Source organism: Lates calcarifer, linkage group LG15 (assembly GCF_001640805.2).
Source record: "Lates calcarifer isolate ASB-BC8 linkage group LG15, TLL_Latcal_v3, whole genome shotgun sequence".
Taxonomy (NCBI): domain Eukaryota; kingdom Metazoa; phylum Chordata; class Actinopteri; family Centropomidae; genus Lates; species Lates calcarifer.
The window spans coordinates 20,283,168-20,310,740 of NC_066847.1; the positions used below are offsets into that span (position 1 = coordinate 20,283,168).

Here is a 27,573-nt window from a genome sequence, read left to right on the forward strand (position 1 = left end):
AACTCAAACTAATAGACTCACACTGAAAAGTCCATTCTCAGTGTCTTGCATACTGGAGCACAACTGACAAACATAGTGTGTGCACACACCTAAAGCTCAGATGTTAAGTATAATATAGGGAAACTTTCCCCCACTCAGCAGATGAATTTGAAAACAGTCTTCTGGGATCAAACTCTGCTTAAACATTCAAGTGAAGTAACAATGAACAAAACATTTTTTTGAGTGGAGGGGGGACTTTAAATTTGATTTTTCTTTTTTTTTTCTTTTTTTTTTTACCGTAACTAATAGAGATTTGGTATTTCCTCCCTTAATTTAATTCGCAGAGCTGGCTTTAAAAAAGACTAATTTACTAAAACCTTATTGAATTGAATTTTGTGTTTGACTTTCTTATAATTAAATGGACTTATTATATAACTTTGGTAAAAGATCTTATATCTTAGATCTTCTGGTAGTGGTAATATCTCCCCAGTGTATCAGCAGTCCCATAACAGTATATACCATGAAGTGTATGTTTCATGAACACGTTTTATGTAGTTATTGAAGTTGCATGTGTGTTACATCAACTATTTATACGTGATCAATGAAAACCACAACCAATTCTACCCTTGCAACCCCACCCCAACCCAGCAAGACTCAACACTTGAGTCCCATGTGAAAGCCAACGGTCCACTTACTTTGAGCGTCGGCGAGGTGGAGGAGCAGACCCAGGACAAGCAGCAGCGGCAGCAGCAGCGTGGGTCTGGCTCTGTGCATGGTGGGACAGCTTGGCACCAGCATGCTTTGGCAGCCTCGGTGGCGCTGGCTCACAGAGCCCTGTGAGTCAGTCTGGTCTGATTTCTCAGATGCAGGGTATTCACAGCCTATGCAAGGCAAGGAGGGATAGGAAGAGGGAGAGGGAAGGAGGAGGGAGAGAAAAAGAGAGAGAGGGACTGAATGAAACAAAGCTGTTTGGCTCCATGGGTTTTATCTATCCCTGCACATTTCTGACATACCCCCACACAGCCTCGGCTGGAGCTGACAGAGGATAGGAAGAGGCTGATGTGCTCACAGGGTATGTTCTGACAGTTCTCTAAATGGAATAGTCACTTCACACAATGTGTGTGCACGTGTGCATGAGAGAAAGAGAGATAGAGTGTGCAAGAGAGAGGGAGAAACCACACAGATGAAAGGGTGAACTAATAAGATTTTGTCTTCACAGCTTTGGTCGCGAGCACCAATTAAATACGCTGCATAATAAGAGTACATTTGAAGTTCTCCTCAGATCACTGTTGGTATCTGTTTCATATAAAGAACACCCCTGTTGCACGTAAGAGCAGTCAGGAAATACAGGAAATATTCATAAATGCTGAAAGCTATTTTATAGTTGGGAGTTAAAGTGAATGTGACCACTTAGAGCCTGCTGAGACTATCTTGAGTCTTTTTTTAAAGTACAACACAAGATATAAATGCTGTCTTTTAGTAACATTGTGATATACACGTTCAATAAACCAATTCATCTGCCTTTTACACCACATTTAATCCACAGTAGATGCTTTAATAGCTCTGAATGCCTATACAAAGTGATGGGGTTGCATAGCTTGAGCACACACACAAACATTTTCTTTTTTATCCAGCGCTGCTCAAACAACAATCTATAAGACTGAGTGGCCAAGTGTTGCCATTCATGTTTCAGCCTTTTATCGAAGGGCCACTACATGGCTGTGAAAATCAATGTGATATAGTGAGCTAGTATTAGCTGCAGAGTGGCTCTATCCCTTGTCATCCATATGCTTAAGCCAGAGCTTGATCCTTAGTGATGGATGCTCTGCGGTAGTCTTCGGCTCGTAACACAGCTCCCAGCTAATCCAAGTGTGTGAGCTTTGATGACATACTGTACTGCTGGTTAGCAGGCTAGCGAGTTTCCCTGCATTGTTCAGCGGGATGCTGTTGTTTCAGCTGTGGTGATTGGTTGAGGCAGACCAGCACATGGTTTGTGTACCATGACATTTCAGATACTTTATGTACCGTGAGATCAAACGCACAACATGCGAGATCTCTTGAAGTTGTGGAATTCTGAAGTTTTAGTAACTGTCAATTCAGGAGACAGCAACTGTGCATGTAAATGCTTTTGCTAGAAATAATATTTTATTGGCCTGTTTATCTGCAGATTTGACCGCCACCCACTAAAAGGCAAAAAAGGAAAAACAAGCCCCCCTAAGCCCAATCAGTAGGCCCGATGATGACAAAGTACCTCATTTCCCTGTTACCAATCATCCTCTTTCTCGCTCCTAGCTCTCCCTCTTTCATTTCTGTGGGCTGTAAATGGCAGAAAAGACGGGAAGATAGCGCACCTGTCACACTCGATTTGTGTTGGGGGGAGATAGACACGACTACCTGTCTTCAAGCGCCGCAGGGCTAGCAGCAAGCGCAAGAGCGGGGGACGTGTGGCGAAGGGAATCAATTTGAGGCAATCTCATCCCCCGCTCACACCACTTCCAACACACACGCATGCATGCTTCTTACAAACACAGATGCGTATACATATACATACATTTGAGGGCACTAGACAGATATTAGATATTTTCACATGAGTAGTGTTTGTAGCAACTGTGAATTTGATTAGAATCAACTGAACTGAAAAGCCCTGAGCTGGGTTTGAGGGGATACAAACGCAGTGTGATCCATACGTAGTGCAGGTACAGCTGTCTGTCTCCTCCAGTTATTGTTTTACGCATCTACCCCTCCAAATCTAAGTGATAGCCTTTGGGTTAATTAATGAAGTGTGAATTTCCATAATGACATGACATTAGGCAGCACACAAGGAACAGTACTCAGCAGCCCTCCCCCTCTCTATTCACGCCCATCGTGCACACACACACGAGCTGATAGAGGCAAACAAAACCATCTGTATGTTGTGTAACCACCAGTGAGACAACCAAGAGGCTGTGCCATATGAGTAAATACAAGGAGAGGCTAATGTAAGTACAGCTATAACATCCCCCAAAACCTTGATTTATACAAAAATTGAAAGCAATTATATTTGGTGTTGATTTGTGGTGTTAATTTTTACAAGTAAATTGCCCTGCAGATTCCTTCCTAATGTGCTGAGGGGGGACAAGCCACCTGCCAGACCTGGCAGAAAAGCAGCAGTTTGCCAACTGCATTGTTATCTGACGATGGATTTAGCCTAAATACTGCAGCTGTTTTGTACGAAAGCTTGTGTGCATGCATTTGTAATTACATGTATGAGCTGACCATTTCCATTTGCCCATATAAAAAGACTACCTCAAAGGCGGAACCACCTTTGCCCATTTTATCCTCAACATGGCCATTTTGCATTGCACTCTGCGCCTTCACTTTCATACATTTGGTGGCACTGATGCTTTCCATTGAACATTTATTACAATAGAAAGAAAAAACAATCTTGTCTTTCTTCCTGAGCCCCCGGTGGTATTATTGTGTTCCCATTCAGTGGTGCTTCATTCAAAGGATTTTGCTGCTGATAGCAATCATGCATTATTAAACAAAGCCTGACAACATGCACAATGTTAATTAGAAAAGGGGGGAGTGTGTGGCAAGAAAAAGAAAGGGGCTGTTGAGCTGTCTACTCTCGCTCCTTCCCCATGATCCTTATCAGAAATGTGAAAGAGAGGGAGGGAGGGATGTTTATATTCTCCATAATGGCTGGTCTCTGTTCTCATTTGAGCGTATGTGTTTGGTATTCAGGTCTATTTAGATGAGAAATATTATTAAAGGGAAAAAAAAAACAAAAGAATCAGTCATATTTATCTTATATTCCAGCCATACCGCAATAAACTTGTTATGGGAAAGAATGCGGGCAGAATAGTTATGAGCTCTCCAAAGCAGCAGGTTCACAACATCAGCTTCACGCCAAATGTGTCTTTCCATGTTCTCTCGCATGCCGTAATATTTTGGCAAACCAAGTCCCAGCCAGTGAGAAACAAATGCTGACATGAGAATGCTACTGATGGTGCCATTTTTAACATGGGTTTGAGCATAGCAGCTGTACCATATTGTACTCATCCTTCGTGCAAGTTGACTAATTTCACTGTGGCCAGCTCCAGGGAATTTTTAAACGGGGTGTTTTTAATTTCAGGCTCATGCACAAACTGAATTGAACTTCAAGGAAGTAGTGGAGTTACGGTATGTTATCCTAACAGACCAAAGCAGCCACAAAAATGCCACCAAATCTATTAAGGCCAATCCCTCTGTAATTAGCCCAACACATGCAAGGACAAAGCACGGCAAAACTACCGAGGATGTGATCCATACCGCTTTGTGTTATAAAAAGTTGCCTAGTATCATGCCCAGCCAGGCAGCGCAAATAAGAATTTGCTTCATTTTATGAGGCAGGACTTTCTATTTCCCTCTGGAATAGCAGAGTTAAAGAATGCAGTAATTACCCCCCACATGCACACTTCCAAAATACAGCTCTATGCAGGGTTATAGCACTGAGCACACAGGGTAGGCAGCTGTGTTAGTAATACAATGATCTCTATGATCTCTCGTTTTGCCCTGATGCTGAAAGAGACAGCCCCTGCTTCAGAGACAGCTTCTGAAACCTGGCTCTTGTTGTGAAGTTAAGTAGCAGTGAGGGGACACAAAATGGACAGGAGTCAGGGCTGCAGCTGATGCAAATTCCATCACCTTCCATTCACTGTTGACCTAATATGTAATTAAACTGTTCTCTAATATAACACCCTGATATGGCATGATAGTTGGGGAATAAATCATGGTATGTTGGAGCAGAGTTATCTGACATCTTTAATTTTGATGAGCCTGTACCGCAGTGTACACTGGTCTGTACCACACTGTGTGTCTGTGAAACAGTACCTCATTGTTGATGTGCTGTAATACTAGATTACAGTAAATTGAGATCATATCATTTTGATGGTGTTTTATTGTTTTTCTTTTTTAGTTGCTCATTGTTTACTGCTTTTTATTTATCTCGAGTTATGTGGAAAATGCTACATTTAAAAAACTGCAATTACCTCTGTTAGTTATTTGATAGTTACCAGAAAAATAAATGATTACCTACCTGCCATTAATGTGTCATTGCACACTGTAATTACTGAATAGTGACTGGGCTACATTGTAGTATGTGGTTGTATTATGTTATGCAAATGTAGCACATAATTGGTCATTTGAATAGGCTGTCTGGTGTCCATAAATGCTATAGTGAAATTATGAAAATTATGTAAAACAATTTAGCAACACACATTGCTCTGTTTTGTCTGTGTGTCAGTAGGTGTCGTTGACCTGACCTCTGTTTTGACCCCTGCCTTTTCCTCTCTTTGAGAACATTGTCATGGTGTCGATCGGTCGTGCCGAGATGGCTCAGAGGATTGCAGGGACAGGAATAAGATTCAGATGCTTGAGGACCCAGTGCCACTGAATTAAGACAAAAGCACCGTAAAGTGGCAGGGTGTACACCCTAGTCATATCGACCTCAAGGTCAAAGGGCATATAAAAGGGCACAGGCTGCTGAGCACTAGCATTTCTCCTTATTCAGCTGCACTGAGAACAGTAAAGCATGGCTGCTTGTGACAGGCACCCACTCATGGTGCCCCCAGGGTTTTTTAAATATCATATGACCAGATTTATAAAATAAGCTCATCAAAGCACATCACAGCTTCCCACCCACATACATCTGCACCCACCCATTTCCTTTTTAAATCCCCACTTCCTCATCAAGCAAGGTTAAGTTTGGGTTAAGTCACGATGTGTCTTACATGCTAGCTGCAGCCATCTTTTATCTTTTTCTTCTACTTTCTTTTATGCCACAGTAAAGTCTCAGTCTCTCTTCACTGCATTAAGTCCCTCTCTTATGTGTGGTTCTTTTTTCTGTAACCACTCTTCCCTTGTGTTTTTCCTCTTGTCTATTTTTCCTCTTTTTCCTCTATACCGCTACTTTCTTTCTGCCCGCGATAGTGTGATTTAAGACCGAGTGACAAGGCCGTTTCTCACACATCGCTCCCAATCAGCCGGCATGTGTAATACCATCCCTCAAGCTAAGCTAAGCTATGCCCTCAAGTGCAGCCTCCACATGAAAGACCCTGACAACTGCACATCACAGGAGTTTATTTGCTATACTTATTTATTTACTCTTTCCCCCTCCCTTTTTGCCACCCCTGACCTCCCTCAAACAAGCCTCCCACGGTCATAAACTATCCTTTGGGTGGTACCAGCTGACTTTCTGTTTGAGAAAGTCAGGGTTTATAGTTCCGCCTGCAAGCCCGACTAATTTTTGACAAGCAAATCCTGCTATTGCTGTAGCTCATGACTTTGGTTATCTTGTCTTCTTATGAATGAATCACCCAACATGAAATTCACAGCAGGAAGCTAATTGGGTCTGGTGACATTTGTCTGACTAATAATTGGTTTAAAAGCACCTGCTATTGCTTTAGGACAAGGAAGCTATCACAATCCCATCTCAATTGTGTGTCCCTTGCAAATTACTACCAGGAGATTTCAAAGCACCCCCCTCCTTTTCTCTAAGCAAAATGGACTGGACTTTGAAATGTCACACTGCAAATAGTGTAAAATAACATTAATTCACCTAGCTTGTGAACACTTTCATTTATCAAATGATATTGTAAGGCATTTTCTGTGATAATTCCCCCTTTTACGCAAATACTAGCCACAGCAAATAAAGGTTACACATTTTCAGCATAAACTTCCGTAAAAACAACTCTATTAAAAACCACGGGTCAAGGAGAATGTGTTTCAATTTCAAAACTGTTACCTTGTTTGGGTGCAAAGAGCAAGGTTGGGTCCTCATGAGAATTCAGCCCACCCAAACTGACCTTGAGCATACACTTCAGCAACTAAAATGACCATGTAGCATCAGCTCACAAATGCTCCTCCTCCTCCCACTCATTCTGTGTGTGCTCTTTTTGTTTTCAACAGCCTCTCCTTGACTTTTCTCTCTACCTGGTGTACCTTGCCACTTTCTCCCTCTCTCTCTTTCTCCCTCTCTTTTTCTCTCTCTCTCTTCACCCATCTTTCTCTCTCATCTCATTCCTCCCGCCACGTTTCCCAGCAGCTGTTGGGTTCAGATGGATGGTCCCCACAGTGCAAGACCCTGACCTGTAGTCTAGTGACTGATTATCCCAGTGCCCTGTTGTGCTGCTCCCTAAACGCATACCAACACACGGTGCACACACACACTCGCTCACAAACAAACAAACACACACACACACACACACACACACACACACACACACACACACACACACACACAGTGCATGCACGCGCACACACACACACACACACACACACAAGGTTATGGCGCTATTGGGTAAGCTTTAGGGACACAGGGGAGCAAAACACAAAAGCAACATTTTTCATCTTTGTCTGCATGTTTGGATCACCTCCTCTGACCTTGATGACACTAGTAAACACACTTCCTATTGAACTCTAATAGATGCAACCAATGCCTTTTCAATGGACAGCAGATAAAATCACAGCACATAGTACAATCAGCCTTTGGGTACGCGTGTGAGCTGTGTAAACTATTCAAATGATTGCTGGCTTATTGGGAGGCCTTCTCTTGTGCTATGTTTGCTTGTCACAGTGTGGGCGGCTTCAATAGCACAAGAATGTGCCACTTGGGGCGTGCTTGACCTTGCGAATCAGCATTTAGTATAAGGAAAGAACTTGTTATCATGCAAACAGGCTGGATCTTGAGGAGTCTATTGTGTCGGGAGCAGAGAGTGTGGCAGGATGGGGTGGGGGGGTGGGGGGGGGAATGAGAAAAATGGTAGACGCAGCAGCAGCAGCCAACCTGGAATGGCTGGGATTAAATTTACGCCGCATGAACAGGGGAGGGCTAAATCATGTTACATATTATGAACCAGAAAAAAGGAAGGGGGAGTGAGAGGGGGGCGGAGCAGAGGGGTGGAAATATAATGGATAAGGGGAGCAACGAGGCAGAGAGGGGAGAGAGGTGGTGAGAGAAAGGAGAGGAGGGCAGGGGAAAGTAATGTGGAGGGGGAGATGAGGGAAGGAGGCGAGGAGGGAGAGGAGAGCGCACTGTAGGCTAGGGAGCAGGAGAGGTAGAGGCAGAGGGAGGGAAGCAGGGGAATGTGCCTCACTGCCAGCTTTTCTCACGCTCCGTCTGTGCTTGTACGCCTAATACAGGCAGCGTGAGAGATGGAAGAGAGGAATGAGGGATAGAGAGAGAGAAGGCAGGCGCTGCTAAACAGGAGATCATAGTTGCGAGGCTACTTAGGCAGTATAAAGGTATTGTTTCCTAAAGGGAAGGAATGGTAGGGATGACAGCAGGTGAAAAACTGAGAGGATAAGTAACATGGCACATGTAAACTCTAGTCACCCTCAAAATCACAAACTCAGGATCAGATCTACATCCAATCAAATAGATGCAGTCTAAAACAAACAACTCCTACACATACATGCTCACACACGTAAACTCAGGCATCCATGTGCACAAATAGACACATACGGGCAGAGCACAGGCACGCATACCCTTTGCACTGCATGCTCCTGGCACTTTGACATATACCCCCAACACTGCAACGGTCTGTGGGAGGATGAATAATCTCGCTTCCGTGAGGCACAGAAAGTGAGAGAGAGGAAGGAGGGTGAGAGGGAGGTTGTTCCCAGCCTGAGCTCATGTCGTTTTATGGAAAGTACAGAGCCCTCGAACAGACAACAGCATTCCACTGCCACTCGCCGACATGGCAGAAAACATCAGAACAGAGCTCTATTGAAAATAACTGAATAACACAGCACTGGGAATTGCGTTGCCCCCTAATACATATGCCATAAGTCAACAACAATATGCATCCTTATCTTTTCAAAACAATTGAACACTAAGGTACATTTTGTGGTAGTGACATTTTAGTGGCTTTTGTACACAAGCCAAGCCGTTTGGTATGTAAATGCACTACTTAGGCGCACATGAAGGATGTAAGGAGGTGCTTGGGGCATACACACTACACTCATAGGGCAGCAAAATAATTAAAATGCCAAGTGTCTCACATTATCTAAATGCTAATTTGCCTTGATATACCTTGAGCTAAAATGTAACGCCACGTTATGGGTGCTGTAGTGCAATAAGGCAACGGCGGGTGAATTTCCTTTCAATTAGCTTAGCACACAGTATGCTATCTTTTACCTAAGGTGATGCGGCGGATGTTTTCATAAGTGCAGTCATCATAGGGCCTTAGCATCAATCCCTGTGGATTTCTTAAGTAATGCTTGCCCTTCTGTTTCACAGCCAGTTGATGTTTATACATCTAATCTAAGCTACATTAAAAGGTAAATATGTTACATCTATGTGTTATTATGTCACTGTTATCAAAAGGCTTCAAGTTACATAGATATATAAATGCTATCCCGTCTTCTACTCTGAGTATTTGCTGAGAAAAAGTTGGTCAAACCATTGTCCATGAGAACACTGACACTGGTTCTTGTTTTTCAATGTATTATTTGCACCGGTGTTTTTGCCATGACTCAGATTTGATAAGAAAGCCTGAGTCAACAACTGAAAGAACAGACAGGCAGCATTAGAACCGGCAGCTTATCAAAGCTTTTTGCATGAAAATACATCAGTGCCAACAGGGAGGGCAATGGGACAAAAATATTATCACAGATATGAGATGTTTTTGCTGAACACACAGATACACATGAAATTGTGTTGTTCCTGCTTTTCCATCTATATCCTGATAAGACTGTCAAAGGACATGCTAGGTGGGGATGAACAGCATTTTAGAAAGCTGTTTCAATATTTCAGAGGTTCAAGTATCCTTACTAAAGTTTACTGAGCACTTTGATGTGGGTGCTGCTGATTAATAGATTTGAAAAGCTAAACTTTGTTTTGTTTGTTTTTGGACGCCCTTGAAAGGTGTTTTAGCCAAGCTAAGCTATTGTTCTCATGAAAGGCAGTGCATGCTGCTTGTGCAGCTCAGTTGAGGGAAAGCAATGGTTCACCCAAAGGCAAAGCAACAATTCCCCCTTTGTCGTTTCACCAAGACAAATGCTTGCCATTGTTACGTCAGCAACCAAACAAGAGCAGTTCCCCGTCAGTGATATTATATTGTAGCACATGAACAAGACATTTTATTATGCTGCTGAAAACGAATGAATGGGTCCTTTTCTCCAGTCACACTTTGGAGATTGAAATTCAAATCAAATGCCACCTTCAAACAAATGTCAGTACAGGAAATCAGAACTGTTCTGCCAATGCCTGGCATCAAGCAAAATGCACAGTTTGACATTTGGAAGTGATTTTCTCTCCCTCTGTCCTTGTTTCATATAAAATTAACTTGGTAATCGTTACAAAAATGCATATAAACCCACATCACACAGCTCTCGCTCTACATCTAACACCCTCTTAGAAACCTTTATACAAGCTCCCCCAACCCAATGCAGTCCACCCCCGAACACTCACAAACATGATTAAGACACTGTCAAGCTTGACATTGCCATCTCCCATGCTGTCAGTGGCCCTCACTGGGAGTCGCTGTTGACTGACTGCCTGGATGTGCCTTATCATTAACAGGACCGCCTGTGCCACCATGGAGGGGCTTTGATGACAGAAACTAAGGCCCCAGTGCCTGCCCCTCCCATTTTGCCTGCCCAAGTGTCATCTAAATGAGATAGGGCCCAGGAGCTAGGGGATTAGGCACTGCATAATTACCTATTTAAAGACCCTAATTGAGCATTTCATTAAGAGACTGGCACTGAGATTTTGCCAAGGAGGGCACTACAGGGAGAGAGACGTATTTGTCTGTGCATGCATGCGTGTATGGATGTGTGCATGTGCCTGAGAGTGTGTGGGTAGGTGATGATATGAGTACGTGGGTGTGCATATGCCTGTGTGTGCATTTTGGAACTGCAGCAAACCGTAACCTTGAATTCATGGGTTACCTTGTTAGCATGGGTCTCTAGCTTGTTTTGTTGTTTACATTGTGCTTAGACTGTTTGTAAGTAAATCCAATAGAAATGAACCTTTTGAAATTGACTGATGGTCATGAGTAAACATAGTAACTTTCCACCGAAGAGCACGGTGCTCTTCCACATGGTGAGGGCTTATCTAAATTGAATTACACCTTTAGATAAAGGTGGTGGTTTTAAGTCTGTCTGTAAATTTAAGCTTCCCTCGACTGCACTTAATGAACTGAAAATATTTGTGACTTCATCTGATTCTGATGACATTTTTGCAATTCCATCAAAACTCCTATCTTATTGTCTAACTTACTGATGAGTAACTCTCTTATCTATCTGTGAGTTAGCTGAGTGAACGTTTCCCTGCTGTCCAACAGTGAGCAAATGCAAAATGAATGAGTTTGGGATTCTGGAGTGCTTATATTTCATATTTTAATACAGGCTTTTATCATCCCCCTTTATTTACCTGATAAAAAACTGTTGTTACAGACTAAGGCATTCACCCAGTTGCTTTGGCCTATGAAAACTTGTTGGGGAGATATGCACGGTCCTTGTGTTGATGTAATGCAAATTCTGCTCCATTTGTTCCAACTTCTATTTTTGGGTAACATTGTCAATGCCAGACAAATAAAGCTATGAACTAAATGAGAACATTTGAGAGCACTGGGCTCTGCTGCACACGATAAAAGAAAAAACACTACAAAGCTATAACATTTCCCATCTCTGTGAAGCTAATTGAATCCAATAGAAGGGAATTTTCTGTGCACACATTACTGTTTCCTTTAGTCCAATGACAAAAGACAGCAAGTGAGTTAGTGCCGCTAACGTTGTCTACTGTCAAACTTGTGCTGTCATGGCGCTGCAGAGTGTCAGCCCCAAGGTTTCCAGTGCCACATCTAAAGCAGTTTTGTCAGACAAGGAATGAGATACAAGAGGGATATGCCTTTCAAAAACTAGGATAGAAGAGTTATTCATTGGGATGTTTACCTGTGAAACTGAATTTCCTGTGTGGAGGTTGGATGGTATAAAAAAGAACATTTTACACTGACTTCAAAAGCAGTCTTTAAGATCTTCAAAGCCATTGTGACATAAAGTACAGGCCAGAGAGAATGTGATTCATTTGCCTTAACAACATTTTACATTTTTTGGTGGCCACAGATTCCTTTGCTATTCTGCAACATGATTATCTAACTGGTTCTTTGCTCATTTACTCACATATTTCAGTGGTGGGAAATGTGTGAAAGGTTCTTTGTTCAGATCATAATTCTAAACTTAGTTATGAGATATTCAACCCTGATCTGATGAACAGAGGTGGACTCCAGATGACACAAAGGGCCCCTGATCTTTCGCCATTACAAACAACTTCAACAGCAATCATTAGAGCAGAATGCTAGACCCAAATAGTTTGCTGATGACCAATTTGACCTGATTTCCATGACCCAGCAGGCCATGACTCTTCTTTGCCCTCTCATCTCTGTCTGGGATCACAGGGGACGTTGGCAAGTCACTGGCAGTTGCCTTGTGCATGATTGACTTGTTTGCTAAATGACTAGAATCTGAAGTGGCAACGTTAGCTGGGGGCTATCGGAGTCTTTGGGGCAGACACCAGCTGCTAACTGCTACAGATAAACTGTCCCTCCCTCTGGGGATTCATATGAGCACTGTGGTGGGGAATGGTGCTGAGTTCTGGCCAAAGATGCTTGGGGCTGTAATGACACTGAAACATCATGAGTCAGTCTGTGCTGATCTACCACCAGACTTATTATTCTTCTTTGACATGATGGAGGTTGAAAAGGTTCCTGCACTGGCTGGGAAATGAAACTGGATCTTGTACATGACAGGTGAGAAATTGGTCCCTGAGCCACCAATGATAACAAACTCAAAAGTGAATCCAGTGTCTCTTTCTGTGTTAATTCACTGTTTGACTGCTGCAAAAATTATGCTATCTTTCCATATCACATTGTGAGCTGCCTTGAGTATTCAGCCATTTTAATGTCTCAAGCAAAGATGAATCCGAGCCAATTCTTTAACATTAGAAACTATTGATGTTCCTGATTTGGAGTAATGGGCATGGAGAGTGAAAGACGTACTAACTAACATCCATGTAATCCCAGGAAATTATGATATTTGAGCTCAAGCTCCTATCAGCATACTGAATATGTAATGAGTTCTAATAATCTTTTTGAGTTTGTGTCCAGTGTACAAGGAGTAGCTGCTGTTGTGATGACTTTAATGTAAGCATGGGTAGGTGGGTAGGTTAGTTAGTAGGTAGGATGGCCTTATCCAAATCTCTCACTCGAAAAATTGTCTTCTAACTCCCTCACTCCCTTTGTTGCCTTACAATGAACTTGAACAATGAAGCGCACAATAAGCTGCAGAGTCTGAAATATATTCACTTGCATAAATGGCAGATTGGCAAAGAGTACACAAGAAAGCAAGACACATAATCTCTGGGAGAAAACCTCTTTGTGCAAGAAAGCGTGCCCATGTGTGTACTCCCTTCCAGCATAAAATTTAGACGGCCTTGTCACTGCTGTGATTGTTTAGTAGAATATAAGCCTGTACATTCTGCTCTCTGAATGCTGAAAATGGGGATTCCTGAGAGTACAAAGACTATCTTATGACTGAGGCTGTACCTTGTGACTGATTGTAATTGGCTATGGACTTAGACATTTAATTATTGATGTGACCAGTATTCATTTAAATGCTCTGTGCTGTCAGTGAATTTCACAAATCCTCTTTTCCCATGACCGGTGCTACATCTCGTGCTTATCCTACCTTGCTACATATGCACATGACCACGTTTTGACCCCATATGCGAGAACAAACACCTGGATGGATTTAGAATGTGTATGCAGAACAGATTTTCTCACATTTATCTGTTGCCCTCTTTTAAAATTCTACTACCTTAATGGATTAGTAGGGTAACAGTAATTATGACATACTGTAAGAAAGCCAAACTATTGCATAATTTCACATTTGTGTGTGGTCTTGTGCATGCCCAAGTGTGGACAAACTACCTACTCATCTTGTGAGTACCCCATCTGAAAACACCCACGGCAGAGTATCCTCAAAACCAAGCCGTTTCTATTCCAAAGTTTCTCAGTAGTTCTGGCAGCCCTGGAGACAGTGGAGCCAATCTAATGGGAGGCCCAATGTGGGCCCTATCAGGCCTCATCTTGGCCTTGTGCATTCAGTATCTCCCCATCTCTGTTGAGGAGACATCCATCTTGATTTCTGCTGAGTGCCAAAAAGAAGTAGCAGGAGAATGAGAGGGAGAGATGGAGAGGAGGATGGAAGACGGGTGTTCACCTGATAAGGCAGGAGAGAATCAGAAGAGAGGATCTCTGAGAGCGTGGCCCCAACGTGCTGGAAAGAGGAACTTCATCTTTATCTAATTACCACAGGGCCATTTTGCCGGGGTAGATAGCGCAAGCGATTATGGCGGCTGGTTGGTATCACAGCGCTCTCATGCCTTTACAAGCACACGCAGACTCATGCAGATATGATTAACATTCAAATACACTTCCAGTGACGCACACGAGGTACAAGCACACACACACATACATGGGGGCCCAGGGCTGAGTGCCATAACAGCCCAATGAAATATATTCAGATTAGAAAGGTGTCGCATTACTCTCCAGCCGGATGATAAATACGCGGTTAGCACCATCATTAATCTTGTACCCCTCCCCACCTTCCGCCTCCAGACGCGGTGATGTAAGGGGAGGGGAGCCAGCATACACTGGATGGAGCTAGTGGCACAGTTAGGGCTGCAGCGGTGTGGCTGGTGCATGCACGGAGCATCAACACTGCCTCGCTCTGCTAGGTCTCACAAGCACAAGAGGTCAGGGCAGTCTGACTCACTCGGCTCGCTTGTAATGTCACTGTTCGGAAAAGGCAGGTTGTTGGGTTGAACTGAGGTGATGCTCGTTCTTTATTTGGGGATTGTTGCAGTGAAAAACATACAAACCCCCTCCTCATTTGTTGCACATGTTGTCTCTTTTGTTCTCAAGCCATCCACGGACTCTCCCTGTCATTCCTTTTATATTCACCTCTCTGTCCTTTCACTCCAGCCTCCTCTTTCTTTCTAAGCACACCGCTTTCTGCCGCCACCCTCTCCTCTTTCATCCCAAGGGTTTGCTGACATATTGCCCTGAATGGCATTTCATGGTAAGTAGCCATTGTCTGGCTAATGAGCAGCATGCATAAAACACTAGAGGGCTGAGACGACAATGATAGACATACACACAGAGACAGAGACACATGCTGGGCACAAGGGTGGATTCACTACCAGTGGCTTAAGCAGCATATTTCTCCTGCAAACACCACCCTGTCCCTCTAGGGAGGCTTCAGACAGACAGTTCAGACAGTGGCACATTGCCCTCAATACAAACACAGCCCCAGGGAGGGGTCAAAGGTCAAGAGCTGAGGAAATTACTTGTGATAAATTGGTGATGGTGCCAGTAGTGTTGTGTATATGTGACTGGGGTCATCCTCCCCTTCCCCTTTGCTAGTGTGTTTGATGAAGTGTATAGTCTTTGAAAGTACAGCCGGAGTCTCCGGCATGTTGAAAGCCAGAGTCTGTGCAGGATCCTCCCACGGATCCTCATTCAAGGGGTGCCTCTTGGGAAAAATGAGGGGGAGCACTTCTTTGGATTTAGTTCAAAATGATGACTAAAAATTCAAATGCTTAACATAGACTGAGTCACCCAATGCAAAAGTAGCATTATGTCTTTTTTAAATCAACTATAGTAACATCTGCTCGCAGGTTGATATACAGAAAAGTCTGTTGTATATACTGTAAATCTCAGTTATGACAAACTTAAAAGAAAATCTGTTGGTGACTTTGTAATTATCAGTATACTTTATCATTATTATCAGTATATGTTAGTGAAACAGCTGAAACCTCTACAAAACAACAAATCACTGGCACAAATTTGTGTATTTATCATACAGTTCTAACATAAAACAGATCCAACCCAATGGCGCACTGCATATTGTGTCCCTGAAAACTGGTTAGACATCATATTTACAAAATGTTTTGCTGATTCAGAAGTCTTGCAGGAAGAAAATGTCGAGTTGATTGAAAATTCACGGCTGATCTCACATTCCAAGGGCAATTTTTTGAGGGACGTTTTCTCATTGTCGTGAAAAACTTCCGTCCAGCTTGTAGTTACCAAAAATACTTTGGGCCTAATTTTTGTCCTCTCAGATTATGACCTTTTTTTTCTCCTCCTGTCTGCATTTTGTAATCACCAAGACAGCAACAGGATGAGTTTAATCCTTGCCAAGACCTTTGAGCTCAACAACAAGCGTACATTGGGACTATTGTGTGAGAAGGGCCAATATAAACTGGAGTGTTTCATTGCAAGATGGCTGATTAGCTCTTAAGGGGGCTGTGAAGAATTTGGTGCCTTGGTTTGGAGCTTCACTCATGAGACGCTTGTTAAATTAGGGTGATGAAAACTATTCTGCACATGTATCACATACACTGGTATATAAAATGATACTATAATCGAGCACAAATTCCACACAACAATTGTCAGGCTCTCACAGTTACTTTGTGTTGAGCCAATTGTGTTACCACATTTTTATTGAATCTCTCAGTCGCCCCCAATCACTCTGTGCTCTATAAAATGCTGGCAAGTGGATTGGGGCTACTATAATGGTGGCTCAATGCAGAAATAAACTTGTTTTACTGCTGCAAACAAAGTGATGTGACCTGGAAAGGTTGTATTTTTTGCTGGGATAATGACTGTATTTTAGAGTCAGGCCTCAGTGTGAACTCTAATTACTTGTCTGGGGTAACTGAGCTACATTGGTCTCAAGCACTTAGTAATGAAGTCCATATTGGTTCCATGTTTATTAAACACAACATGAATGTCTGGTGAAAATATCTTTCTTGAGCACTCATGCTCTGGATTTATTGTTGCTTCAGGTCTATTCTTTGTACAGGAGGACTTGGATTGTCTTCCAGTAGGTTTTGGTATTTAAGCTAAAAAATCCTGAATCATACAGTTCAAGAGCTTGTCCACCACTTCTAACATGCAAAACTCTGCTGAATCATGGATATTTTTATCTTCTTTTAACAATCATAGCAACCGCTAAATCATGTTTTGACATGAATCACCAATGTATGTATGTGTTCATGATCTTGCTTGAAGTCAAAGTTCACCAACTCTGCCACAAGGCTAACAGATATTTTAAGAAAATGTCCTTTGACTTTCACATTTTATATGATTTCATTATCCACACTCTGCAGCACTGGCACCCAGTTAACTTAATCACTGTGACACCCATTTCTCATAAATATGCAAATACAATACAGACATCTTGAGTGCTGTGAGAGGAAAAAAGGAACTTTAGGCAAAGACTTGCTGAAGACCCTCTCTCAAATCCCAAGTCAAGTCTTTGAGCACCTCATGTTGGTCACTTTTGTTCAGAAATTGTGAAGTTTCTCTGTTCCCACAGCAACATGTTTTGCCAAAACACAGCATGCTTGCTTGTCACAGTAAATTTAATCATACAAAATGGGAGCACTCTGTGCTCCTCTCATCACTGCCACTTTTTTTGAGTGGTTTTGTTTCCACTGTGGTTAGAATTGAAGCAGATAGAGCGGAGGCACAACAAAGACAGAAAACCATCCCTGCAATCTTAATGAAAATAATATTGTAAAAATGGCACAATGGAGGTCTGGTTATATAGCTCGAAATATAATTTTACACTCAGGTCCTTTGTGTCCCTCTAGACCACTGGCTGACTAGTAAAACAGTACTCCACAGACTGAAAGGCGGCATGGGTTTGTGAGATGGTAGGGAAAAATAAAAGGGACATGAGGCAGGAGAAGGGGATTTGTAGGGGTATTAAGGCATTGCACGCCTGCTGGCTTGTGCCTTATCCCACTGTACATTCCAGTGGTGTAGTGTGCAAAACTTTACAGTCCTCGGCCAACAGAAAACTTCAGTAGTCCATGTGCAACTAGTATCCTCCTTGAAGAGGACAGTCTCAATCTGTTTTCTGTCAGCTGTTTTGTCTTGCCTCTGTGTATGTGCTTGCGTTCCCGCTGATCTACTTAATCTCTGACAGGGGGGCAGAGCTTGTGGACTAACAGCTGGGAAATCTGTGCCCCTTACTGGCCTTGCGCTCCTCCTCCTCCTGCCACCCACTCTTTCTCCCTCTCACTGCCCTACCAGGTCGGCCTACTGATGGCTAATAAAAGAAGCGGCCCTTGACTGTGAACAGCTGGGTTCCTGTGATCTAACTCGGCAAGCGGCTTGCTAGGGCTATTTCTCTGTGAGCAGAATAGTCAAATGCGTAAGAATAGCAGGGGAATGAGGGGCGACAAATACAGTACACAGAGAGGATTGGGATGAATGAAAAAAAAGGAGCATAAAGGAAAGAAAAGTGAGCGAACAGACTTTCTAGCATGCAGTGGTAAGCCAGTGGAAGGGGGCTCAGTGGCTGTCTTGTCCCTGGCTTTTCATGGCCTAACCAGCTAATCAATAGCACAGAGAAACACTATTTCAGCTGGCTCACTGAGCTCTCTGTACAGGAGAAATACTTAGTGTTGCCAACTCAGTCTTTGTTTTTTTTCTCTCTCTCTACAGTGAGCAACAGCAGTATTTCTTTCAATATATTTAGCCAATCTACAGGAAGTGATGTATCTCGTGCAGCAGTGAGTGTGCACCTACGCAGGAACCTCAATTGGATGTTTGAGGGCTCGCAGTGAGAGCTAGGAGCAGCTGAAGTATGTCATTGATAGAGAAGACTCGGCTGTTTATATAGCAGGCACTGCAGTGCTTCAAGAGTTTGGCAAATAGAAGAGGTGGTTTTAAAAGAATTAAATAATCAAAATGCTGACCATAAAAAAAGCAATCGAAATAGCCATTTCATCTGCTGTCATTTCTTAAAACAAACAAATGCAGAGAGCCGAGTGATTGCAAGAGGCTTTGAGGATTATTTTAGATATTGACCCCACTTTGAAACGAAATTCTTTTGGTCCTTCGGGACAGCTTTGATGCGTCTTTGGTGGAGCAGAAGCTCTTGGGAATGGATGAGGTCCTGCTCTCTCTGCTGTTGGCATTCCAGTCTTGAGAGGGACATGAGAGTGGCACCGTTACTCTAAAACAAGGACTCCAGACGGGGACATGGGTGGGGGCTATGATGTGAGGGAGGCTTAAAATGCGGCAGACTTAAATAGCTGTGCATATGACCCGTCATGCCTGACCTACGCTCTCTTATCACACCGCTGGTCCATAGATATCTCTTCTAATTTTGTGTGTGTGTGTGTGGACAAGTATGTGTGTAGTGGGGAAGTTGGTGAGTATGAAAGACGGCTCCAGATGCTCCCAGCTGGCTGTTGCCCAGTGAGGCTAATACACTACTGCCTGCCTAATTAGAGTGTGCACTCACACACACATGCACAGTCGACCCCTCCTCACCACTCATGTCCTGCTGTTTCAATGGGTTTATGGTAGGAAGAACATATGCCCCCCCTGTGTTTTATACAGGACACACATGCAGACAGCTAAACAAACAACTAGGGGCTTAATTACCTCATAAGGGAGGCCAGGGGTGAGGGCTGCTGATGAGTCACAGTAGCATAATGTAAAAGGATGTGCAATGTAACATAGGAAAAAGCAATGCTATGCTGTAAATGCAACCAATTTGTGGATTTTGGTTCAAGAGTTGACTCAGTAGAAAAAAAAGATCTAGACTGCAAGTGGTGTGGGAGTCTAACTAGCTCTCATTTTCTCAGCTGCTTTACGCAAATACACAAACTCACAAGACCCCCCTTGACTTTCCACTATATGGGGGGTTCATGTTGGTTCTCATAGACAGAAAGGGGCATGAAATGATTAGCTTCTAATCTTGTAGGCCCTCAGTGTGTGTAAAAACCAGTCAACATGTTTTTCTTGTTAACTGTAAGACAAATTGATTCAGGATGCCATATGGACATATGTGTGTCTGGATGTGCTTGCCACGCTGTCCCTTTCTTTAGGTTTTCAAACAGTAACACTGCACTCTCTGACAGAAGCAGCACTCCCTCACAGCACATCGTGTCAGACGTTTCCTGCCAGCCTGTCAACGCTGGGCTGTGTGTGGCAGCTTGCCCCTCCACCCCACCACCCACCTCTTTTTTGTTTGCCTTGTTGGCGCAAAAACATAAAACAGCAATATAAAACAACTCAGGCAGAAATCAGTTTCAAGTTGAACCGTGAACCATGAATTTAAAAATTACAAACAGCCTACTTTGTCTTGCTTTCTTAAATTTTGCACTTGCACAACATCTCTTGTGTCTCCAAGGATACATTTTTATATATTTCAAACATATGTATAATATAATATATTTCATATATTTCAAACATAAATCAATCAATAAACATTGACTTATTAGACTAGATAGGACTATAGGATATAGTTGCTGTATACATTTACTCAATATTGCATAGGAGCAGAAATCCAAATAAGGCATGGTACTTGTCAGTGTTTGGACATCAGTTTGCAAGTCATGTCTGACCACAAAGCAAGGTCTAAAAGGGTAAATGATAGCCTCAAAACAACACACATGGAAACAGAGCCAAATGAGGACATAGAAGTAGGGGGAGGGAGGTTTTGGGCAGTGGAGTAACAGAGAAACAGATCCCAAGGTCAGTGTTGTGGGGACTGCTACAGACGAGGGAAGAGAGATGGTGTGGACAGATGTCAAAAGTGATAAACGTCAGGCCTGACAAGCTCCAGCTTGGCTATCAGTTACTACTCCGGGCCTGGGGTCGGGCCGGTGCCAAGACAATGCCAACGCCTCTCTGTGACGATCAGTGCCTCCGGAGGTTGTGCAAAATGGCTGCCGCCATGCCAACGCATTATTACGAGTCACTGGCTCGGCAATTTTTTTTTCTCAAAGGAAGTGCCATCTGTGAGTGACAGCGGGGCCTCAGCCATTTATTTTGAATGCAGTAAACAAAGCTGCCATTTTTGCATTTTGAGGGTCTAAATGCTTGCATGTTACCACCAGCAAGGCTATTTGGTGTCATGAGAGATATAAAGCGTTGTGTGATGTATATCCTTTCTCCATCTCCATTTATCTAGCAGAATCCATGCTCTCTTATAAGCATCACTCAGGCAGCTGGACAGAATAAATCCTCATTTTCACATTTGAAAGCAGGCTGGACAAAAATCCAATACTCAGGAGAGTGCTTGGTCTTGCTTTAAGCATAACAGCTCATGGGGGGGGGGGGAGCATATCAGGCTATTTACTATCATATTCTGTGGTCATTGACGATCTGTCAAACCATTTATTTCAGAGTCTGAACTGCACACCAAAATTATTTTCCAACGAACTTTCTCTACATCCAAAACAAATAATGAATAACTCGCAAATCGATACAGTGTGCTTTATTGAGCTCACATGCTTGACTTGAGTCTGGCACCTGGCCTAATTGTTTTTCATTTGCCAGATATCCTCTTCTCTCCCTCCTTTGTTCTGCTTTGTATCAGGCTAAATAATAACAAAAAGGCACAGACCTCGGATGGTGTGCAAATACAGTGTGTTTGGCTTGAACCATAGTGGGAAGACTATATCTTTTTTTGGGGATAGCGAAGCTCCGTTGCACCCTGCCAGCCCCATTCAATCACACATCTCCAGAAGTGAAAAACAAACCCAATTTTAGCAGAGTGATTTGACTGTTGAATATATAGAGGCTCAGCAGTGAGAATCAAAAACATCCGGCACCCTTGATCAGTGCCTCTCAATGGGCCTTAGGGTTTCTCAATGGAATCAGTGTTGGCAATGCCACATCGACCCCGGTCACACCCTGCTGTTCTACTGAGTGGGGCTGAATAAAATCATTGCATGCAGACTGCAAACTTGCCAGGGTAGGGTCAACTGTTCTGACCCCCACCGGGAGGCCAGGCCCCATCTTGCTGAAAAAACGCTACCAAAAAAGCGCCTGTATCAGCAGGATGCTAACAAAATCACTGGAAGAGAGGTTCCGCTATGAAGCTCTGACTGACAGGCAAACTGGCATTTTATGCAATATTTGACAGGGACGCATACCCAGCTCTTTGAGGAGGTCTACTTTTAAAGAGAACTGGACACAAGCCAAATCAGTTAGCATGTACTGCAGAGTGTATAAGAAATGTAACATCTTAAAAGAAATGAAGGATGTGAGGGAACAAAGTAGGAAAGGAAACTGTCTTATTTTCACTTAATAGAAACATTATGCCTCCCAGCCACTACAAAAAAAAAAGCTTTAGCAACGGGGTAAGGGCTGAGATGAAGCCTCTTTCATTTCCTGCCTTCCTCTCACCTAGGTGAAACTGGGGCATTCCTGTCTGTCTTCGCATGAACAAACGACTACCAATCCTCACTGACCCACTCAACTCCACCGTCTAAGGGTCCCTCTTGGGTCATGGCCCCAGTGTCACATGCCAGTGGATGAGAAAGGGATATTGATTACCAATAAACTCATTAAGAACTAAGGGAAGGACCTGCCTCGCAGACACAACAATTTGTTTCTGTCAGAACAAGAGCTTAGCAGTCAGATTGCTTTCACCGATTCAGTTTAGTCCTTCGCCCTTTTGAACTCATTGTTTTGCAAATGAGCTCTGGGACCATGCCATATCAACCATTTTAATATCAGTTGCCCCCAACTATATTTAAACTTGAAATTTGACAATTAAGTGAATGTGCATAATACAATGACAATAATTAAATGACCATAATTCTGATAGTGCTGAAATTCTGGCAGTTGTTTCTTGCTTTGGGATACTGGCTGTTATTTTACAGAATGAGCAGTTGATAACAATGTCATATATCTGCTCCTCTTGTGTTGTGCATCTGCTATCCCTGATGTTAGCTGGCAGTTGACCATATCTGTATCCATCCAGTCTACATATTATGTTTAATATGATGTGGAGCTTTCAAGGTTATAAAATATGGAAAATGAAAATGAACATGCTATGTACTGCCTATATTTATGTAAACATACAGGGTCTATACATGTTAAGGTTATTGTTTCTTCATCTTTATTTATTTCCCAATTTTTTCTTAATTGATGCCAGCCTTCCACAACAAGATGATTTCTGTTTTACAAGGAGGCTAAAATTGCATTTGCGACCAGAGACAGCCATTTTGTGTCTGGCTTTGAAGCACTGGTTGGCAAATCTGTTTTGTTGTATTTGGGATGCAGGGAATTAGAAACTTTCACAGCATATCAATGATAAACTGCCAAGTTGTCACCCCTTTGCACCCGCTATGACGCCTCTGCTCTTCAGGCCCTGGAAAGTATGTGCCTGAAGATCGAGATACCAACTGAGGACGTAGACAACTACTGTTATCGCAGCACTGCCATTAATAAGATCGCCTGGTGGCTTGTGTCCCGAGGTTTGCCGGTCTGTGTTATCATGCTCCAGGACAATCTAAAATGAAACAGCGCTGGAAATATGGCGCCACTGTGACAGGGGGTAAAAATGGGAAGAAATGTGATGGGCCATGGTGTCAGCGTGGTTAATCGAAAATAATGGCCAGCAATTTATAGTTGCCGTCCTGACCAGCTCTGGATGTACTGATGCAGGAGATCGAATTTTAATGTGTACATTCCATCACTTTATACAGGCTACTGATGTTTAGGGCCCGGGCCAAACAGCACATGAATCTATGGACAGAGGTTATCATATAGCAGTAATAAACTGGGTAACACTCTAAAAACAGCACTCCGTCTGCTGTGTTAGTGCATTCATGCCATGTGTGTGCATGTGTGCCAGCACATTATAGAGCCTTGTTAAACATTAGGATGGTTTGACATTCATCTGATTTCCACCTGCGGCCATTGTAATAAATAACCGGAAAAGAGGGAGGGAAGAGGTAAGCTCTTGGGAGATGCAAATGAAGGCCACCTGCCGTGTTGTTGAGACCACAGGGAACCGTGAGACCCATCAGTATTTTTCCTCATTTGACAAGAGTCCATCTAATCTCCCTTCATCACTTGTTCCTCTAACTGTGCTCCCCTGGTGTTAAACACTTGAAATGGATCCTGGGAAAAAATAAGTCCAGATGCTGTATGGTCCCATGGCGCTTTGCTTTACCCTGCTGGTTTTACTGTCATTTAAGCTATGACAGTCCTGATTCCTGAATCAGAACAACCACTGCATTTGCTATTGTTAGTGTTTTGTTACTCATCAATACATCTTCACTTATGAAAAAATGTATATTTTTAGCATTACAGTATAAAGAAAAAGGTTGCATTGCCAAAACCTTTTTATAGGTTTGTGCATGCAAATATTTCCTCTACTGCAAAGCTAATGCAAATTTCTGCAAAGCGGCCAAACTGTAAATCTGCCAAGTGAGCATCACTGATGCTCCTTTCAGACAGTGACCAGTCAGGCTGTTCTTATAGTTTGTTTATAGGGATCATCACATGTAATCTGACGTGCCTGTGTGAACCAACAACAAACAAAACAAACAACAAACAACACCTTTAAACGACTCCGAAAAAAGTTCTGCTGAGGTGTGAAAATTAATAATTAAGTTAAATGCTTGCGGTAATTGAACTGTTAATTACTTTTATCTTAATTACGTACCACACTATAAACCAAAGGCAACCAAAACTATATCCTGTTATTTTCTCACAAACAGCAAGCAAAGCACCATAAATCCATTTGTGCTCTGGCACCATAGAGATGGCATGAGTAATGACTAAATGATCGACAGACTGACCTGAATTGGCTTCTAATGCACATCTTGTGCAGTGAAGAAAAAGAAAAAAAACAGGTGGTTATTGGGAAGGAGGTCAATGCCTCTTTCTGGTGCGATCTATGCTGTTACCTGACAATGAGCAGCACCAAGACGTAACAGAGCCTTTTGCTGTTTGTGGGAACCAGTGTCTAAGGCCACGGTATGAGTATGTGAACTGGTTTATTGAAGTCTGCACAGCATAGCTTGACTACTCAGGAAAGTTTCCCGAGTGTTAATTCAAAAGAGCTTCTGATCAGCAGGTCTACATTGAAATATAGACATTATAGATCAGCTGTGACTCATGCTCCTCATTCTTAGGTATTTTATTAAAGTCACTCATTAAGCTCAGACTGTATTGTCGGTTCCCTCGGCTTGGAGCACAAACACCAAATAACCTCCTTTTGGGCACAAGAGGTAGAAATCAGCTGCATACACTGAGTCATTTTCTGCATTTCACTCCTGACGTCAGAGCTCTTAATGAAGACAGCGTAGCTCACCGCTGCCGAGTTCTGCACAGCCAGTCTAAAGATTTTATTTCACTGCTTCCACAGCTTGCCTTATTTCACTATGGCTTAATGAGAGTCGTTTGGAATAATAGGCTTCCATTGAACGGAGGCATCTGCATCCACACAGCTCTAAATGAGTGAGCTAATTTCCAAAGATAATCACCTCTCCTGCTGTGTTTTTATGCAGAGATGCTGTAGATTTTTAGCCTCGAATTTAATGAAGTCAAAAATTACCTCCAATCCTCTGGTAAGGTCTACGGAAGCCGAATGTGTCACTTAAATTTGTCTTTAACTCATAAAAGACTGGGTGTTATTTTCACAAACATGGTAGTCTATGAAATGACTAATGTCAATATCCAGGAAAAATTTGAATATTTTAGAATCTGAAATACTGTATTACAATTTTCTGTGGACATAAGAAATGAATTAAGTTTGTTGTTGTGTTTTTTTTTTTTTTTAATTAGCATTTTATTACCTAACAATTGGCTTGTTTTTGCAGGTCTAATGAAAGTTGCTGTCATTTACTGTATATTAGCATCACTAAAATATGGCCACATTTAAATAATTGAGGGTTTTCTCCTTAACTTGTGCAGTGACTTTCTAGTTAAACAACAGAGTAAAAAACATTTTAAATATTATTTTAGGTTAAATGCAAATATCTCTCAATTCTACAACTGTGAAGAATATTTGTGTGCCGGGCCTGCTGAGGATAGCCATCAGATCCATTAGTTCAGCACATAATCATCAAAACTTTCTTGCTGCAAAAAAACCCATGGCTTTATTGACTGTTTGAAATATGCCTCAGTCTTTGCAATGCAAAAATTTTGACTAGCCCAACTGAAGCACTTCACACTGCTGTAGAGACATAAAAAGAACTACCAACACTTTTTACATGTTTCCAAGAGCAAACAAGTGAGATTTCTTAGGATGCCTGGGTAATGAAGTCCACTGGGACATTCAGAGACACAATTAAAAGATGAAGTGAGCTCTTTTTCGCTGTCTCTTCTGTCTCCCTCTTTCTTCCTTTCCGCTCTCTCGTCTATTCCCAGTGTGTGTGTGTGTGTGAGAGCGTTGTCACCGATGACACAGAAGCTGTGGCGTCATGCAGTCACCACAGATGGCAGATATTTAAAAAAAAAAAGGGGGGGGACAGGAAGGGAGGAATCGCTTACAAACGGCGTAGGCCATTTTGACAGAGAGAAACCCTGGCTTGTCAGAACAAATGGGAAAGGTCACAAACTGTGACAATGTAGTGTTGTCCCATTCACTGAACTACACTATCCTTTATTTAACTTCCCACTTTCATGTCAACTAACTTGTCTTTAAAAAAATGTCATGCCCTTTTATTTCTGTAAAGGTTGCACTAGAGGCAGCCACAAGCAAGGGAGACTGAGCTGTTTATCACATTCGCTGTGTATTTATGCAGTTGGGCTGGAGACAAGCTGTCAGTAATTTGGCAACATTTAGAGTATTTTTCCCCTCGCGGCTCTGTTGGAGTGGCCATTGCAAAATTTATACAATATGAAAGAAACAGCAGCAGAGGTTAATTCCCTGGTGCAGTGTTATGCAGGCTGGCAGTCCAAGCGGAGGAGCAAGACAACAATATGGCTAGCAGCTAGCCACAGCTTTGTGTTTAGCTTATCACAATAGACGGTCGGGACCGTTTCCAAATAACAGCAGAGGGTGGTAAGACGGGAGAGAGAGCAGGAAGAAGGAGAAGGAGGGGATTGCATTGTAATGTGTTTTCATGGCTACCAAATGAACCTTCCGATAGACTGTGACACAAAGAGCCCAGTACTGTAAAACACACACACTATTCTCGGATTGCCACGAGAATGGAAATCAGCTACGGCAAAAGGAAAATCCATTTGCAATATTAAAAGCTTGAGGGGTGATGGCCAGCATCAACAGCTAAATTGCCATCCATCCACACAATTTTTTGAGTTCTTTTTGAGTTAATGCTTTTAAAATAAAACCTGCTCTAATTGACACCCCTTTCCTTGTCTAGACCTGAGGCAAGCCATCAAATATGGATGGCACTTAAAGTTAGTAAGCCATTTCACAGTAAGTCTAAACCTCAGTTTCAACTACAGTCATGGTGGTATGTTTTCAGTATGGGATTTTTCACCTGAATGGTCTTCAAATGATTCAGTCATGCATCTAAGTTACTTTGTAAGGATTTTCTTTTGATGTAGTCCATAGAAGAACATCTCTTTTGTCTGTCCAGCTTTATGTTGCTGTCTTGTCTTTTCACTCTTTAGAACCATCTAGTTATCCTGGTCTCAACTCCTTGTCCCAGTAATCATGTGTTTATGTATGTGTGTGTGTCTGTCAGTGTCTTCTTTCCTCTCATCTCCTCATCTAATTCTAATGCCTTTCTTTACAAAATCATATATGCATATATTCTCACATACCTAA

At 42.5% G+C, this 27,573-nt stretch overlaps 1 protein-coding gene across 13 annotated transcripts in view; it reads right to left on the reverse strand.

Annotated features, from left to right (window-relative positions):
- LOC108892381 (protein tyrosine phosphatase receptor type D) overlaps positions 1 to 27,573 on the reverse strand; it is a 344,319-nt gene that overhangs the window by 93,023 nt on the left and 223,723 nt on the right. For all 13 annotated transcript variants that reach the window (XM_051076295.1, XM_051076293.1, XM_051076297.1 and 10 more), the window contains one exon: positions 675 to 860. In XM_051076295.1, the coding sequence (XP_050932252.1) occupies positions 675 to 777 (103 nt within the window). In that variant the 5' untranslated portion in view covers positions 778 to 860. The remainder of the gene's footprint in view (positions 1 to 674; positions 861 to 27,573) is intronic.